This window comes from Pithys albifrons, chromosome Z, assembly GCF_047495875.1.
Source record: "Pithys albifrons albifrons isolate INPA30051 chromosome Z, PitAlb_v1, whole genome shotgun sequence".
NCBI lineage: Eukaryota > Metazoa > Chordata > Aves > Passeriformes > Thamnophilidae > Pithys > Pithys albifrons.
This window is the reverse complement of record NC_092497.1, coordinates 48,462,917-48,478,742: the sequence shown is the minus strand read 5'-3', so window position 1 is coordinate 48,478,742 and position 15,826 is coordinate 48,462,917. Positions and strand designations below refer to the sequence as shown.

The 15,826-nt window shown below is 46.5% G+C and overlaps 2 protein-coding genes across 4 annotated transcripts in view; both read left to right on the top strand.

The window, feature by feature from the left end:
* Positions 1 to 5,332: 5,332 nt before the first annotated feature.
* LOC139685037 (endogenous retrovirus group K member 8 Gag polyprotein-like) lies at positions 5,333 to 7,429 on the top strand. The gene has a single exon (XM_071581555.1). The coding sequence runs from the start codon at positions 5,333 to 5,335 to the stop codon at positions 7,427 to 7,429; it is 2,097 nt and encodes a 698-aa protein (XP_071437656.1).
* A 6,458-nt stretch (positions 7,430 to 13,887) lies between these two features.
* Positions 13,888 to 15,826, top strand: part of SLC44A1 (solute carrier family 44 member 1) — an 82,264-nt gene continuing 80,325 nt past the window's right edge. For all 3 annotated transcript variants that reach the window (XM_071581459.1, XM_071581460.1, XM_071581458.1), the window contains exon 1: positions 13,888 to 14,088. In XM_071581459.1, coding sequence (XP_071437560.1) covers positions 14,062 to 14,088 — 27 coding nt within the window. In that variant the 5' untranslated portion in view covers positions 13,888 to 14,061. The remainder of the gene's footprint in view (positions 14,089 to 15,826) is intronic.

Genomic DNA, 15,826 nt, shown 5'->3' with positions numbered 1-15,826 from the left:
TCTCCTTTTTTCTCTTACTTTGAGAAAGAGCTGAACCTTCCTTGAAGAATGATTCCTTGCATAACATTAAAGAGTGTAGAATGGAACAGTACCTCCCTCCATAGCCCCTCTTCCCATCTTTCCAAAAAAACCAATAGCAGGTCCATTTAACATAGAGTTGTTTTTTAGGCAATGACTTTTCTCCAAGAGATTTACAGCAGCAGTCTTGTTAGAGATTTGTAGCAGGTAGTCCTCCTTCTGTAGTCTTACATCCTCACTATGAGAGTCATAATTCTCCTGGAATGAAATGACAGGAGACTGTAGTAGCTAATCATGTATTATGATGGTACAGTCTCTACAGGAAGGATTGTACTTGGCTTTGCATGTCTCCCTTCAGCAACACAAAACTTTCTGAGAAGGTGGAAATAAATTCTCTTGTTTTGGTTGCTACCATGTCAGGCTGGTAATGATGTAAATGTGTGACAAGTGTTTTGCTTGCATGAAATGGTTTATTCAGTGTAGTTCTTCATGCACAGGGGATCTAACATCAGAATGAAGTTCAACAGTATTAAATAGTGCAAAGCTTTTTGTATGACATGAATGGACTATTATAGGTACAAAGCATTGCTCAAAGTAAATGTTTAGAAAGCCATGTTGCCAGCACACCAAAATTTTAATCTTTTAATGAGTCCTGAATATTTTTGATATGTCCTATGAATAGGATCTCCACTGTACACCTCTATTCTCTCACCAGAAAGTTACATCTCTAAGAGTACAATGCACCAAAATTTTGATTCAGGACTGGGGAAGGAAAATTTCATCCTCTTGATTCATTCATAAAGCTCTCTGCCCTTTCTCTTTCCTTATAGTCTCCAGTTTTTAAATTGAAACAGACATAATGTGACCCATTTATGGGGTTGCAGCATAAAGTGAATCACAACAGGCTTTCTGATTTTCTCAGTAAGTTACTGAATTGACTTGTTCTTCTGTGGTCAGACACAGAGCAAGAAGAAAATGTTGGTTTTAATTTGTGAGAACTCAGACTTAGCACTATGCATATTTTTTTAGTCAGGAGTGAAAAAGTCTGCAAGAATCCTGCCATTCTAATTGCAAAGCAGGATCCCTTGAATGTTTTACTTTGGCTTACTGAAGTTCACAACTGACAGATTGTCAGTGTACAAGCTGGAGTTTGTAACATAAACTTCAGTTCTCTGCTTTGTGATTGGTGTCCTGTATGACTTGACACAAGTGTCCATGCTTTAGTTCCACAGAACTTAAAAAAGTGCAATGGTATGGTTTAACTTCTGAGAAAGATGATCAACTTCATATGGATTCTGAGATAGACGCAGGGCTCTGAATACTTCAGTGAGCTGTATCCTCATATTGCTCACAGAGATGGGCTAGCATCCTATTTGGCATATTTTTGCTAGAATGCCTTCTCATGATGTACTTTTGTTAGTATTCTGCTAAAACAGCAGAATCACTTCTAATCCTCCATTGATACACGTATATGAAAGTTAACAGTCTGTTCACAGGGCTCATTACGGATGGAATATGTGTGGCTCTGTATGTAAATTAATTAGAAAAACAAAAATATCCCATCTCAAAACCAAACAAAAGCAACATGAGGAATAATGAGGCTAAGCACACAGAATGGGATTTTTAAAAATGTGGAGTGGTTGCCAAGCACACATAGATGCAGATTTATTGGTAGGTGGAAGAAATCAGCAGAATGATAATAGGCAGATTTTGTCAATGAGAAGAAAGAGGAAAATACACAGACTGTAACAATGCCTTGCTGGTGCAATACTCAATTTTTAGTCTGCACAATGTATCTCTTCCCATTTCATTAACAGAAAGGCCAACTTCAGACCACCTCGGGATTGAGTACTTAGCTCAGCACTGAGTCTGTTTGAAAATGCCACCTCAAACCTCATACTTAAGAACATATCCAAATGGACTGAATTTTATCTAATACTATTTTAAAGGTATTTCGTTAATATGGAACAAAGGATAGATTGTTTTGTACTCTGTAAAATGCTTAGGTTTTTAAATCTGGGTGGATAAGGTCAGGATCCTTCATTGGGTGAGAAGAAAAAAAAGGTAAATATTACCATACGGTTCATACTCCTAGAATGGAAGCAGTCTGGACCCAACCTAAAATTTTCTCAAGCACTAAAGGCATTTTTGTCATTCTAGGACCTTCTCTCTGTTGTTGTCTCTCTTTCTCAGTATCAAATGGTGCTTCAAAAACTATAACCTGTCATTCTGGGTCTAGCAGTGAAATGAAATCCTTCTTGGTGAGGGGAGAAGGGCAGACTCCAATCTGTTCTAGAGAAAAAAAAGCTAGTTTCTTATTAATGGTAAATTTGTGCAGTCAGATTTGCTCTTTAGCAACCTGTGATGTAACCATGCCTTATAGCACATTACATTCAGCTTCAGAAAGGAATCCATAAAGCACCATTTAAGAAATGCACTTAGGCATATGCTTAAAGTTCAACTTCTGTATTAATGAAGATTAAGCAATTCTCATTTCAGTTCCTTCATGAAATGCTAATCTAAATAAATATAAAAGCATGTGTAATCATGAAAAAGACAAAATCTTTTAACTTTTCCTCTCCTATGTGTGACTGGCCAAAAAAGCACAATAAAACTAATGAAACCCTAGCAACTACCACTGCTGCTATTACCATATCCCTATCATAAACATAAATATTTTCCTCGGCCCAGAGGCAAAGATTCCAGTGATTATTTCTAATACTTGTATTTGTTCAAATACTTTCTACAGTTGTCATATATGTACACTAAACCTCAGTTACCTGTGCTACAGCTGGTATGTCTTTACGAGCTTTTCCATAAAGGCTTCCCCAGCCAATGAAGGACTGACATTTTTAAATCACTATAAAGATACTATTACTCTGCTACAGTTATGCTTTTGATTATTGGCTAGGATGGCTTTGGGGGATTTTTTAAGCATTCACAAATTGGGGGGGCAGAGACTGTGTTTTAACCCATTACTGTCTTCTGAAAATCATGCTGAACATGTCTAGTCTATGTGCAAAAAAGTAGGAGATAGTATGTAGTTACCAGGACAACACTCTGAGGTTTTAGATGAAGCTACTGAAGTAAAAGTCCTAAATGAATGGACTATTTAAAAAAGTAGGATTTGATCTATTTAACAAACTGACTAAAGAACACCTATGGTACAGATGTCATGCTTTTGTTACCCAAGCAAACAGAAAAGACAAACACTAGGGAAAAACTCAATTTTATAAATGGCAAAATGAAGAGAGATAATGAAGTGGCATGTCCAAAGTTACACAAGAATTGAGTACAGATTTCCTGTTATCTCTTCCTGTATCAGTCATAAAAAATGCACCCGTTCTAGAGAGTGTACCTTCAAAACAGTTCTTTAATGGCCACACCTTCTGGAATACCACAGAATTATTTGGATAGAATGAGGTGGAACAATGAAAATTAGTGGAAATGTACATGTAAATGGTAAAAAGGTATTTTAGCTGTATATTAGCAAATGTGAAAATTATATTGCTGATGAGTCACCAACCTTGGAGGTATTTAAAAAATATGTTAACGTGGCATTTAGGGACATAATTTATTGGTGGACTTGCCAGTGCTGGGGTTATGGTTGGAGTTGATGATTTTCAAACCTAAATGATTCTATGATTCTACTTGCCATTAAAATGAGAAGAGCTAAAAAAATGCAGTATGATTCACAACTCACCCACATGACAGTTTTTGCTTTATTTTGGAAGCCTAACAAAACTTCTTCTCTAGTCACAAGGACTCTTTTGCCTCTTTCTGCTTGTCAAAGGATCGTTTTAAACTTGAATCATTCTGATGTTATTTTAATCATGGATATTCTACTATATCAATAGAATAATTCTGCTACTGAGTTAAGATTTGACAAAAAAAAATTAACAGAGTTATTTAGGCCATGTTCAAACACAGCTGTTGGGCTAGTAAACATACCTTAAGAGAGACTGAGGATAGCCAATGTGGCACCTATCTACAAGAGGATAGGATGGAGTATCTGGGAAAGTACAGGCCTGTCAGTCTGACCTCAGTGCAAGGGAAGGTTATGGAACAGATCATATTGAGTGTCATCACACAGCATGTGCAGAACAATCAGGGGATCAGGCCCAGTCAGCAGGGGGTTTGGAAGGGCAGCTCCTGATTAACCAACCTGAGCTCCTTCTGTGACAAAGTGATCCACTTAGTGCACAAAGGAAAGGCTGTGGATGTTGTCTACCTGGATCTTAGCAGAGTGTTTGACTGTCTCTCACAGCATTCTCCTGGGGAAACTGGCTGCCTTCTGCTTGGATTTGTGCACTGTTCTCTGAGTAGGAAACTGGATTGAAGCCAGATCCCAGAGAATGATGATGAATGGTGCTACATCTGCTTGGCAGTTGGTCACTAGTGGTGTTCCCCAGGGCTCAGTATTTGGGCAAGTCTGTCGGGATAGACCAGGATTTTATTAAATGGCAGAGATACTACAAGCGGCGGGTTGACGAGGATGCAGAGATCGGAGAGCCTGAGGCTGTGGGCTCAAGCATTTCATGTATTGATTTCTCCCCTGTTAATGGCGCCAGTCATCAGGTCTACCCATAGTGTTTCCCTATAGGAGTCCCTGTCCAAGTTCTTCTTCCCAGAACCCCCTCAGGTTTTTCCCACCAACCCTACCCTGATTGGTCCCTGTTTGGTGCAGTGCACCGTTTCCCTTTTATGGTTCTGTTCTCCCATTGGTTCTTCCCTTGTTCCACCCCTTCATTTGCATACCCACCAATCAGATGCTTCGCTCCTCCCTGTCTCCTCCCCTTACTCCGCCCAAGTTCTGGAACCTCCCATGCTCCCCTATAAAAGTCCGGGCACCCCAATAAAGCTTGCTTCTCTTCGTGGACTTCTGACTCGTGTAGACTTCTTCCTTCGGGAACCGTCGCCGGGCTGAGAGCGGGAGGAGCTGCCCCTAAGCTTCCAAGGAACTTGTCCCTTGAGAGCATAAGTCATTGCTCTTCAAGCCCTGCTCCTGGAAGCGCCATCAAATCTACCAAATCGGTGGCTAATTAATCATCTACCGATAATTGGCGCCTAACGTGGGTGTATCACCCTCCTCACGGACACTTGCAGCCCAGGGCGGCGTGAGCCCTGCGGTCATCGGTGGACCCCAGTGGCAGCGGTTCCGGCAGGGGTCCCGGGCATTTCCAGCCTAGTGCTGTGCATCCTTCATTTCGTTGGACCAGGAGCCTTGCCGCCAGCCTACCATCGTGACTGCGGTAGGTATCCCACTGGGTAGCCCTCAACCCTTACTCCCTTTTAATACCACATTTCATTAGAAATGGGAGGGATTCTGTCTAAGAGAGAAAAAGATAATTATCGCCGCCTTAAAACCATTATTATGCAAGCGTATCATCCTTTGGATAATGCTGCAGTAAGATCGCTCACGAAATGCATTTCTAAGAACAGATACGAACTGCCTTTTAACCTGACCCCTAAAGAATGGGAAAACTTAGGACGAAAGCTTTGGGCGGCGGCAATTAGGAATGATGATCACGCAAGAAATGCCGTTATGGCATGGACATTGATTCAGGGCATCCTGGAGTCAGCACAGGGCTCGGGCAACCAGGGGACCCCAGGATTAGCAGGAAGATCAGGCAGCTGCGGTCGATGCGCGGGTCTGGCGTCGTGTTCAGCATGTGCCCAAAGGAACAATTCCGTTGCCCTCACAGCTAACTCCACCATTGGCACAGCATTGCCCTGCAGAAGTCCTAAACCCACACACATTAATCTTCAACAAAATGGCTCCCAGGGGCTGAGGGAGAAACCTCCACAAAATGGAGGTTTGAGGGACGAGGGGGAGGTGTTCCAAGCCACACCTTGGGGAATGACGCCAGGAGGGGAGGGGTCAGCCTCTTTGGGAGGCAGTCCCAGGGATCCCCTACGTCATGCCCCACCCCATTATGTAAGGGGCGGCCCCAGTGACTCCCCCCTCCCAGCCCCACCCCCGGTGGAACGCCATGGCAACAGTCATCAACTTCCTGTCCAATATGGCGGCACCCATGGCCAAGGCCTACATGGCCAAGGCCTACACCAACCTACCGGAGGGTACCAAGCATTGCCATCATCGACCAATCCTTTCCTGTCACACAACCTGCCATCTAATACTGCTGCAGATTTTTCTGTTACGAATCATCACTCCGCACATCCCACTCATCTTACTCGTATGGATGGGAGTGCAGGAAAGGTTATGGACTTTAGTGGTCTACAGGCTATCCAGGCCTTTCCGGTATACTATGACGGTAACCAAGCTCCCACTTGGGAGCCACTCCCAGTACCATTGATTACGGATGCCAAGAAAGCCATCACTGAATATGGCTTGTCCTCCGCATATGCTATGGGAATTGTGAGATCAATGTTTCAAGCTTTCATCTTTACACCTAATGACTTGAAAGATCTCGCATGGACCTTATTGAATAATATGGAGATCACCATGTTTCTTGATCAATGGCTGGCAAATATCCGAAAATATGCACATGAGACAATTGCTAACACGCAGCGGCCCGTTCAGGAGACCATCAATATGCTATTTGGCCTGGGAGATTATGCATTCAATGCCACTCAAATGACTCTTCCAACTGAACATTTAATAACTACTAAGAATTTAGCTTTCAGTGCCCTGCAAACAGTTGCTGAAGCATCTCAAGTTACACCTCCATTTCAGTCTGTGTTCCAAGGTCCTGAAGAACCTTTCATACATTTTGCGGAGAGACTAAAACAGGCAATAGCTAGAGAAACAAAGGAAAAGACTGTGCAAGACATCTTGTTCAAGCAATTAGCCATCTCCAATGCTAATGCTCAGTGCCAGCCGGTGCTGAGAGCATTGAAAGACCCAACACCACTGGAGATGGTGAAAGCTTGTAAGGACATTACACAGACTGATAAATTGGCTAACACTTTGGCAGATGCACAAAAATCTGTGGGGAACAGCATTGGGTCGCACCTTGCCAAATCTAATAAACAGCTTGTGAAGGAGGTTGCAAAGGAAGTTACTCAAGCCCTTGCAGCAGCAACCAATCCTACCAACATTAAATGTTTTAACTGTGGAGAGCCTGGACATTTTAAGAACAATTGTCCTAAAGCGCAAGCACCAAAGCCGGTTCCACCTGGCTTATGCCCCAAATGTAGAAAAGGCCAGCATTGGGCGACCGAGTGCCGATCCCAATTTGATCGTCAGGGTCGGCCTCTGACACCAGCCCCTGCTAGGAAAATGTCACCGCCGGGAAACTCCAGTCAGAGCGCTGCAGGCGGCGCGATGACACAAAATGCCTTCCCATTGGAGACCAGCGGGTCACGCTTTCTTCTGACAATACCGGAGGGAGAGCCCTCCCAAGTCGGAGTGAGCTGGGGCTGGCAGTTGCCCAGTCAGAAACCCTAAATACAGGGAACTTCCACATGGTTTTAATGGTTGCTGCTGGAAATAAAGACAACCTTAATGGGACTTTCCTTGTCACTGGGACATCCCAGGCCTCAGATATGGGGCTGCTTGTTGCTCTCACAGTAATATCCGTTAAAAGTGCTAACAATGTTTCTGTTTTTGTTAAACCGTCTTTCCAGCCAGTGCAGCTTAATACAGAGGATACTGTTGCCCAGCTGATCCCGCTCTCCAGAGAACCATCTGCTACAGATACAGTGCAGGCAGCCTGGGTTCACACGCTGACAGGGGACAGACCAATGTTGTTATGTAAAATTTCTTATCCTAATCTAGGTCAAGATCTACAGATCAACGGACTCTTAGATACAGGCGCGGACGTCACTATTATAGCATCTAAGGATTGGCCACGAGCATGGCCTACCAACACTCCATCTATTGACATCAGGGGTGTTGGAGGGGTACAAATTCCTCGTCAGAGTGTTTTTCCACTTCTCATCCATGGACCGGAGGGCAAGTCTGCCTCGTCCCGGCCCTTTGTTCTAGACATTCCGGTAACCTTGTGGGGGAGAGATATTATATCTCAGTGGGGACTTTCACTCCAAATTTCAAATTTGTAATGGGGGCCACTGGGGCTCCGCAAGCCCCTCCCCTCATCTGGACCACTAACACCCCAGTCTGGGTGAACCAGTGGCCCCTGAGGGGAGAGAAATTGCGGCAGATCAATATTTTAATTGAAGAACAATTGGAGAAAAAGCGATTGGTCCCCACGGACAGTCCATGGAATTTTCCTATCTTCACTATCCAGAAGGCTTCGGGAAAATGGAGGCTCCTTCATGACCTGCGGGAGGCCAATAATTTGATAGAGCCCATGGGAGCACTGCAGACGGGCTTACCATCCCCTGCGACGCTCCCAGAGGACTGGCCGCTAGTCATCATTGACATCAAGGATTGCTTTTTCAACATCTATTTGCATCCTAACGACGCCCGCAGGTTTGCGTTCACAGTACCATCGGTGAACGCCTCAGAGCCTTCCAGACGTTATCACTGGACTGTCCTCCCACAGGGAATGAAAAACAGCCCGACAATTTGCCAATCAGTAGTGTCGGAAACATTGGGGCCGGTGAGGCGGCGTCATCCAGGTGCAATAATTTATCATTATATGGATGATATTTTAATATTGGCAGTCGATTCATCTTCGTTAACCCAAGCACACATTTCAGTTAAGGAAGGCCTTGGGGCCAATGGATTGGAAGTGGCACCAGAAAAAACTCAGACTACCAGCCCTTGGAAGTATTTGGGCACGCTATTGTTTGACAAGACGTTTGTACCACAAAAGGTGACAATTCCGGCCACTGTTAGGACTTTGAACCAATTACAGACTCTTCTGGGAAATATAAATTGGATTAGGAATTATTTGGGTTTGTCAACTGACTTTCTTTCACCATTGTTTCAGCTACTGAAGGGGGATTCCAGTTTGTTCTCTCCAAGAATCCTTACTCCAGAGGCAAAGAAAGTCCTTCGGGAGATTAACTCCCACCTTTCAGCCCAGCAGGTCCATCGGATGAGACCCGGTCCACCCACAGCTTTGATCATTTTTAGAGGGGAGAGACAGCCTTATGGTGTCATAGGCCAGTTGGATAATAAGGAAAAGAAGTTTCTTTTGTGGGAATGGGTTTTCTTGAGTTTTCAGTTTTCTAAAACAATTACCACCTGTCCGGAAATGTTAGCAAAAGTTTGCCACAAAGGACGCTTAAGATTTTGGGAGATCTCTGGGCAGGACCCTGATTTTATTTATATCCCCCTCACTAAATCTCAATTACGTTATTATGAAGTACATATGTTTGATTTCCAGTCTGTTATGACAGATTATGTTGGGAAAGTATTGTATCACCTTCCAGCTATTCTGTTTTCACAGTTCTTATCTATTTCTCAGCCTCGGTTGCAGTTATTTTATTCTCAGGTCCCACTACAGGATGCTCAGACGGTTTTTACGGATGGTTCTGGCCAGACAGGGAATGCCGTGGTTGCTTGGTTGAACAACGGACAGTGGCACAAGGATGTGCACCAACTTGCAGGCTCTTCACAACTGGTCGAACTCTCAGCAGTTATAAGAGCTTTTCAGCTATTTCCTACTCCTCTAAACATTGTATCAAATTCTTCTTATGTGGTGGGCGTGGTATCAAGAATTGAAAACAGTTACTTGAAAGATATCTCCAACCAACAATTGTTTCAAATGTTTTCCACTCTCTCAAGGGTCGTTCACCACAGGGAGCATCCCTTTTACATCCAACATGTGAGAACACATACAGACCTCCCTGGTCCTGTGGTGGAGGGAAACAGGGTGGCCGATGAAGCAGCAAATTCGGAAACTACTGTTAACTTGGCTCCAATTCCTAATAATTTTGAGAAGGCCAAATTATCTCATAAATTTTTCCATCAAAACATTAAAGCGCTGCGAAAGCAATTTCATCTCTCGGTCAGCCAGGCTAGGGCAATACTGTCTGCCTGTCCAGACTGTCAAAAGGTAAACCCGGTTCCAGCAGAGGGTGTTAATCCCAGGGGACTGAGTCCCTTGGACCTTTGGCAGACGGACGTGACACATGTACCTCAATTTGGCCGCCTTTGTTATGTACATGTGTTGGTAGACACCTGTTCGGGACTTATTATGGCCACGGCGCATACAGGGGGAGAAAGTCAAGGATGTTAAATGGCATTTCTCCCTTGCATCCGCTGTTATGGGCATCCAGACATGGGTAAAGACTGATAATGGCCTGGCTTATGTTTCCACTTCGTTGAAGGAATTTTTTAATCTGTGGGGAATTTCCCATATCACCGGAATTCCCCACTCACCATAGGGTCAGGCGATTATAGAGAGAGCCCACCTTACACTCAAAAACATGTTAAAAAAGCATGAGAATTCGGCGGTAGGGCTCTCCCCTCAAGAGAGGTTGAATAAGGCACTATATGTATTGAATTTCTTAAATAGGCTCCATGACGATGCTCCCCCGGTTGAAAGACACTTTGGAACAGGAAAGATGAAAAGGAATGAGGTGAAGGTCTGGTACAAAGATGTGGTGACTGGGGAATGGGTTGGCCCTGTTCCTCTGTTGACATGGGGGAGAGGGCATGTCTGTGTCTCCACAGGGTCCGGCCCAAGATGGGTACCATCTCGTTGTGTCCGTTTTCACCAGGACAACGCCAACGTCAACTGGACAGAAGAAGAGGAGGAATGGCACCTGGGCGTTATGTTCACTGAGAAGAAAGAGTTTTCGTCTACATCTTAGTCATGATATTGCTGTGGAATGAAGCCAAGGCAAAGCAGGAACAACAATCGACTTCATCGACAGCTACTACCTTGTTGACTCCACCGGTTCCGACTTGGGTGATGTTTTCTAAGCAGAACATATGGCTGAGTTTAGCACGATCACTGAATATGGACTCCATTTGCTTATCTACTTTAGATCCATCTAATCCATTTAAAGCATGTCTAGTAGGTCTGCCTTGGTCACCACGGGAATGGGGAGAGTTTAAAAATCAATATGCCCCATGGTGTGACAACCATGACCACTTAAAAAACCCGTTTGTAGATTGCCTCACTCGCCCTGATAAAACTTTACATATTAAAGAAAACTTTACGTATCAATGGCAAAGGCCTGAGGAGCTGGAAATTTTTGGGAGCGTAAGGGCCCCTTTGTGCTTTTTCTTTACACCACAGTCGCAGATTGCTGAGGCACAGCTAGCTGATTGATGTTACATCTCCTCAGCCCTATGCCAATTTTAGTTTTTGGTGCAAGGACGAGGTCTCATATCGAATTCATGTCCCCCCAGACTCAGTGGTCTTGCCCAAAGGAATTTTCCTCATCTGTGGTAAGACAGTATGGAAAATGATCCCTAGAATGGCAATAGGGGGCCCTTGCACCTTTGGAAAATTGACACTCTATAATCTGGCGGTGTTTATGTGATCTGAAGGCCCGCCTCAGGTCCGAGAAGGAATAAATATACAATCCCAGGTATCACTGCACAAAAGGTCTCTTAGGATCCGCAGGTATTTCCAGGGGCTAGCACCACCCCTTAGCTTTCATCCGCCACCACCAAAGACAACTCCCCGACCAAAGATAACGCTTGCAAACCACAGTTAAACCTCACCCGCTAGAAGGTATGCAACACCTACATGAATTTACAGCAGAATGCAACTCTAACATGCAGTTTTGGTCAAAAGGAAAAAACATTTTGGGGGGGGCATTCATTCCTGCTATTGGTACAGTACATGCCTTGGGCCTTCTAACAAAGATGGGTTGTTGGCTTGCCAAGGAAGCCAAGGCCACCAGTGAAGCCTTAGAGGAACTGTTAATGGATACTCAAGAGAATAAGAAAGCTCTGTTGCAAAATAGAGCGGCTATCGACTTCCTAGATCTAGTTAATGGCCATGGATGCCAGGAGTTTGAAGGGCTTTGTTGCCTAAATTTTTCGGATCATTCCACTTCCATCCACTCACATATCAATCAATTAAAATCATTGGCGCATGATATCAAGCAGGATGATGGGTTACGGCTAGAGGATTTGTTTAGTTGGTTGCCTTTTCAGGGTTTGTCAGAAACAGTTAAAAAGGTCATAATTTGGTTAGTGATCATTCTGTTTGTGATTTGCTTTTTTATGTGTGTTTTCCCTTGTTTGTTCAAGTGTTTCCAAAGTTTCAAGTTCTTCCAAGCCCTGCCACAGGCTTACCCGGCAATAGAAAATAAAAAAGGAGGAAATGTCGGGATAGACCGGGATTTTATTAAATGGCAGAGATACTACAAGCGGTGGGTCGACGAGGATGCAGAGATCGGAGAGCCTGAGGCTGTGGGCTCAAGCATTTCATATATTGATGTCTCCCCTGTTAATGGCGCCAGTCATCAGGTCTACCCATAGTGTTTCCCTATAGGAGTCCCTGTCCAAGTTCTTCTTCCCAGAACCCCCTCAGGTTTTTCCCACCAACCCTACCCTGACTGGTCCCTGTTTGGTGCAGTGCACTGTTTCCCTTATATGGTTCTGTTCTCCCATTGGTTCTTCCCTTGTTCCACCCCTTCATTTGCATACCCACCAATCAGATGCTTCGCTCCTCCCTGTCTCCTCCCCTTGCTCCGCCCAAGTTCTGGAACCTCCCATGCTCCCCTATAAAAGTCCGGGCACCCCAATAAAGCTTGCTTCTCTTCGTGGACTCCTGACTCGTGTAGACTTCTTCCTTCGGGAACCGTCGCCGGGCTGAGAGCGGGAGGAGCCGCCCCTAAGCTTCCAAGGAGCTTGCCCCTTGAGAGCATAAGTCATTGCTCTTCAAGCCCTGCTCCTGGAAGCGCCATCAAATCTACCAAATCGGTGGCTAATTAATCATCTACCGATACAAGTCCTGTGTAATATATTTATTAATGGCCTGCATGAGGGGATTGAGTTCCCCTTTAGATAGTTTGTAGATGACACCAAGATGAGTGGGAATGTTGATGTGTTGAGTTGGGAAAGTTTTGCAGAGGGATCTGGGCAGGCTGGATCAATGGGCCAAGGCCAATGGTATGAGGTTCAACAAGGCCAAATGCCAGGTCCTATCCATGGGTCACAAAAACTCTCTGCAGTATTACAGGCTGGGGGCAGAGGGGCTGGAAAGCAGCCCAGCAGTGAAGGGCCTGGAGGTGCTGGGCAACAACCAACTGAACATGAGCCACCAGTGTGTGTCCACAGGGGCAAGAAGGCCAGTGGCATCCTGGCTTGTATCAGAAACCGTGTGGCCACTGGGACTAGGGCAAGGGTTGTCCCCCATACTTGGCACTGGTGAGGCCACACCTTGAGTGCTGTGCCCTGTTCTGGGCCCTTTATTGCAAGAAAGACACTTGGGTGCTGGAGCGTGTCCAGAGAAGGGCAGTGGAGAGTCTGGAACACAAGTGTGATAATAAGCAGCTGAAGGTTTTTCAGCCTGGAGTAAAGGAAGCTCCAGGGAGACCTTATTGCTCTCTCCAGCTCTCTGAGAGGGGCTTGTAGCCAGGTGGGGTCTCATCTCCCAGGTATCAAGAAGTGGCCTCAAGCTGCGACAGAGGAGGCTTATATATTTATCTATTTCCTGATATCCATTAGGAAACATTTCTTAACCATAGGGCTGGTCAGGCACTGGAATAGGCTGCCCAAGGAAGTGGTTGAGTCACCCCAACCCTGGAAGTGTTAAAAAGAAATGTAAATGTAGTGCTTGGTTCTATGGCTGTAAATGCATCTGTACTGCGGAGTACACAAGCGGCTCCGCTCTCGCTCTCAGCGGAGGAGGAGAACAGGGCTGCTAGCGCTGTGGGCAGCCTGGCTGCCCGCACAGGCTCCATGGCGGCGGGGCGGGGCGGGGCCGGGCAGGTACCCCCCGCGCCGCAGTGCCCGGCCCGGCCCGGCCCGCCCCCTCCGCGCCCCGCCCGCTCCCGAGCCGCCGCCGCGGGGGGGAGGAGGAGCGGGAGGAGGAGGAGGATGAGGAGGAATCGCGGCGACGCTTGTGCTGCGGCCGCGCTCGCCTGAGCGGGCCCCGCGCTCCGTCCGTGCCGCCTCGCACCGCGCCGCCGCCCCGGGGCGGGCGCGTGGCGGCGAATGGATGCCTAGCGGGACTGCCGGGGCCGAAACCCGCGGACGCCATGGGCTGCTGCAGCTCCGCCGCGCAGGTGAGCGGCCCGGCCCCGCTGCCCTCCCCTGCCGTGCACTCTGCCTGGACTGCGGGCCGCCCCTGGCGCTGCCCTGTGGCTGCGCAGCCGCTTGTCCCCGCTGCAGCCGTGCAGCCCCCTGTGCCCCTCGCAGCCCCGCTGCCCTGTGGCTGCGCACCGCCGAGCCCCGCTTTCCTGTGGCAGTGCATCCTCTACCTACACCTGTAGCGCCGTTCTCCCGTGGCTGCGCGCTCGCCTGCATTCCGACCTGTAACCATATCCTCCCATGGCTGGGAACCCCTTGCTTTTCTCTCCCCGCCTCACACCCCATCAACACCTCTGCTCTCCCCTGGCCGTGACCCCCTTGCTTTCCTCTTGTTTTTTCGTGCCCGGGAACAACCCTGTGCACCCCCTTGTTCACTCCTGGCGTAGCCTTGATCCTACCATGCTACGCACTTCCACCCTCTTCATGCCGTTCTGTGTGCTGCTTCCCCTTTGGATCAGCATCATCTTGCCCCTTCTTCCCCCAGCCCTGCTACTACAGCTTTGGAATCTTCGCCATACCCTGCTCCTGTCCCCTGCCATGACTGCAGCTGCATACCTCCAGTTCTCCCCTGCCATCCTCGTAGTGCCTTGCACCACTGTCCTGTGGTCCCCTTTGGCATGCCTCAGTACAACTCCTTAGTCACCTCTGCATGCCCTGCCCTTCCCTGCAGCATATTCTTTGGGGTCCCTACTGCCCCACCCCAGAGAAAGAAGCAATTTCATGTGAGGAAGCTCGTCATGCCCGGGGCCTCCCTCAAGTCCACTTGCCTCTGGAATGGGAAACAGTCCTAAGCCCAGCCCTCTTCCGCACTCTATGGCCAAGGGTTCAGGTGCCTCCCTACATCCTTTTCCCTGTGTGTGATTGGTTCCATGCACATCTCTTGTTTCCGAGGTCGGTTTTTCTTCCCCCTCCCCCCTCGCTCTGCTTTGCCCTTACTGACTCCTTTTTTTTTTTTTTTTTTTTTTTTTTCCCCTAGCGTGGTGCTGCCAGGCAAGGCACAATCTGGAGCTCCACCCAACGCTCCACTTTGCGGCTCTGCTTCCCATTTTAACTTTCCCTTTGAACAACATGGCCAAGGCTATGCTGTTGTTTTTGCCTGACTCCTTTCTGAAGGCTGTAGAACGACCGATTACGACTAATGCCTTGGCTGTGCTTTGCACGCTTGTAAATGTTAGCTTCCTTTGGTTGTGTCACTTGCGGTGGCTGAATCCAGCTTCCAGCTGACTGCTTATGTGGGAAAGTCCGTCTCTGCTGTCCCAGATGACTCATCACAGAGATGAGTTTTTGTAGCTCATCCGTTCAGGCAGACTTTTTTTATGTAAGGGCTCTGTCCTTCTAATGCATAACACTGCAGAGAGCAGTCCATTTGCAACAGGGAACATTCTTTCTGTATGGTAAAATTGCTGCAAAGAGGAAGGCAATTGGTTTTATGGTGCGTGAAGGAATGGTTTGAATTTAGAGTGAGATATATGCTAAATGTTAGGGGAAAAATTTGAAACTGTTTGGCCACTGAAGTAGATTACCAGGGGATATTGTGGAGTCTATATTGTTTAACATTTGCTAAAAAATACTTTAGGTAGACTCAGGAGTGGCTATAGGAAAGCTGATACAGACTTGGAGCAGCTGAGAGTGAAGCTGATATTTTGAAATAGTGTTTTGAAGTCTTTTCCAACACTGTTTTCTGTATGCCTATCTAAACTGCTTAAGTGTTTA

Bases quoted from the DNA above. Each gene is read 5' to 3' on its own strand.
- LOC139685037 (XM_071581555.1), top strand. From the start codon at position 5,333: ATGGGAGGGATTCTGTCTAAGAGAGAAAAAGATAATTATCGCCGCCTT.